This window comes from Spea bombifrons, chromosome 2 (assembly GCF_027358695.1).
Source record: "Spea bombifrons isolate aSpeBom1 chromosome 2, aSpeBom1.2.pri, whole genome shotgun sequence".
Taxonomy (NCBI): Eukaryota; Metazoa; Chordata; class Amphibia; order Anura; family Pelobatidae; genus Spea; species Spea bombifrons.
Genome location: NC_071088.1, coordinates 52,660,821 through 52,662,857, shown reverse-complemented (window position 1 = coordinate 52,662,857; position 2,037 = coordinate 52,660,821). Strand labels below are relative to the sequence as shown.

The 2,037-nt window shown below is 46.3% G+C and overlaps 1 protein-coding gene across 1 annotated transcript; it reads left to right on the top strand.

Annotated features, from left to right (window-relative positions):
• The first annotated feature begins 215 nt into the window (after positions 1-215).
• On the top strand, positions 216-1,370 carry RABIF (RAB interacting factor). Its single transcript, XM_053457024.1, has 2 exons — positions 216-422; positions 647-1,370. Exons 1-2 carry the CDS (start codon positions 312-314, stop codon positions 890-892), a joined length of 357 nt encoding a protein of 118 aa, XP_053312999.1. The 5' UTR covers positions 216-311; the 3' UTR covers positions 893-1,370.
• The last annotated feature ends 667 nt before the right edge of the window (positions 1,371-2,037 follow it).

The following is a 2,037-nucleotide window of genomic DNA, read 5'->3' as shown; positions in this document are numbered from 1 at the left end:
AAACATTCATATAGAGCTCTAAACGCAAGAGACAAAAATATAAAAAATAAGGCGAACCCATACCACAGAGTAACACAGTGGGTGAACCGCTGGAAGACCAACAATTATTGCACACAAAAGAAAACGATTTCGCCAAAATGTAGCGTACATCGCGGCATTGTGTTGTCTCTATAATTTAAACATATACGAAAGACGTTACGCCCGAACACGTTAACGTATTACTGAAGGGAGTGTGACGTGGCCAATCAAGTAATGCTTTCCAAAGATTGTGTTGCACAGTGTCTGCGCAATATCCGGGTTTGTCTGTGGCAATGGAGCAGAGTCTACTATCCGAGGACGGGAGAAATGCTCGAGCAGTGGTTTGTCAGCGCTGCAGGTGTAGAGTTCTCTCAGCTGGGGTGGCTACGCTGGCGAGAAAAGAGGTGAATTTGTATCCGATGCTACTTTCCACGCATCCTACTGTGACGCTTCATTTTTAATCGGCACACTTTACCAGTACAAATTCTAATCGCGGTTTGTTAGTTGAAGGCTTATACGGGCCCCATTGTGTATCGTTTATTTATACACCCCGATTCTATCGTTCTCCGAATGTTATTAATCAGTTACAATTTGTGACAAAATTGCTGATATGTATTCATCTATACAGGTTCTCCTGCCGCTGATGAGAATGAAGACTTTAGTGGCTGAGGCCTCTGCTCCGGAATGCGAGGTTCTGGTTGAGCACTGGCTAGTACATGATATGTTCACATTTGAAAACGTCGGCTTCAGCAAGGATGTTGGGTCAGTGAAATACCTGGTATGTGCAGACTGTGAAGTGGGTCCTATCGGATGGCACAGTCTGGAAGAGCGGAACAGCTTTTATGTGGCTTTGGAGAGAGTGCAGCACGAGTGATGACTCATGATGGAAGAACAAGTAACATTGACTTGTGAAATAATGTGCTGGCCAAGTTAATGCGGATCTCACTGACATTGTGCTATCAATCTCTAATTGTAGATTTTCTATATAGTAAGTACATATAGGATCCTTAATGTTATTTCCTCTGGGGTTTGTAGTGAACCTGTCACATGCTTGACATGATTGATGCAATCTGTGTTGTGTTCAATTTATTACAGTAATTATACAGTCGTTTATTTATACACCCCGATTCTATCGTTCTCCGAATGTTATTAATCAGTTACAATTTGTGACAAAATTGCTGATATGTATTCATCTATACAGGTTCTCCTGCCGCTGATGAGAATGAAGACTTTAGTGGCTGAGGCCTCTGCTCCGGAATGCGAGGTTCTGGTTGAGCACTGGCTAGTACATGATATGATGCAATCTATCATTTGGTTAGAATACCATTTTATAAAGTTACACTAAAATCCAACTTTCTTGAATAGTTTGTCACAATATGCTGTTTTAGGTTACCAATATATCTCTGGCTGCATTAATCCATCTGAAGGAAAACAAAAAACCTCTCTGATGTGCTGAGACAGCCTCCCCTGCCAGCACTTCCCACGGGGGAGTGCCGGCAGCGGAGGTTGTTTAAGCGAATCGCCGCTGCCGGTGAACGTCTGCGCGATGCACTTAGACAATCTCCTGTGTCGGCACTCCCCCCGTGGGAAGTGCTGGCAGGGGAGGCCGTCTCGGTGCATCGGAGAGTAGGATGCAAGTCCCCTGCACCGCTGCGGGGGATCTGTATCCTAACCCTGCTGCCTGCCCGGAACTACATGTCCCAGGTGTCGGGCTATACGAATTGCGCATTCCTGCGCTAAACCCCGAATATAGGCCGCACCCCCGCTTAAAGACTTAAAGTGGGAGGGAAAAGTGCGCCCTGTGCGGCAAATACGGAATCAATCAATCATCAAACAGACATTATGAGGCTTTTTTGTCTGCAGGTGGGAGACAATCTGGCAGCAAACGCAGTGAGTTTCAATCTGATCCTGCACCGCCGCCCACAAGAAATGGCACGGGCGCGCGCCATTGGCTGGGACCAGGGGCGTACTTACAGTATTTGGCACCTGGGGCAGATCTCCGGCAGCCGGTGGACGTCT

What these genes read in the sequence shown, in the direction of transcription:
- RABIF (XM_053457024.1), top strand. Translation starts at nt 312, where the DNA reads ATGGAGCAGAGTCTACTATCCGAGGACGGGAGAAATGCTCGAGCAGTG. An exon ending in CTACGCTGGCGAGAAAAGAG is followed by an intron (nt 423 to 646) that starts GTGAATTTGTAT and finishes TCATCTATACAG; the next exon opens with GTTCTCCTGCCGCTGATGAG.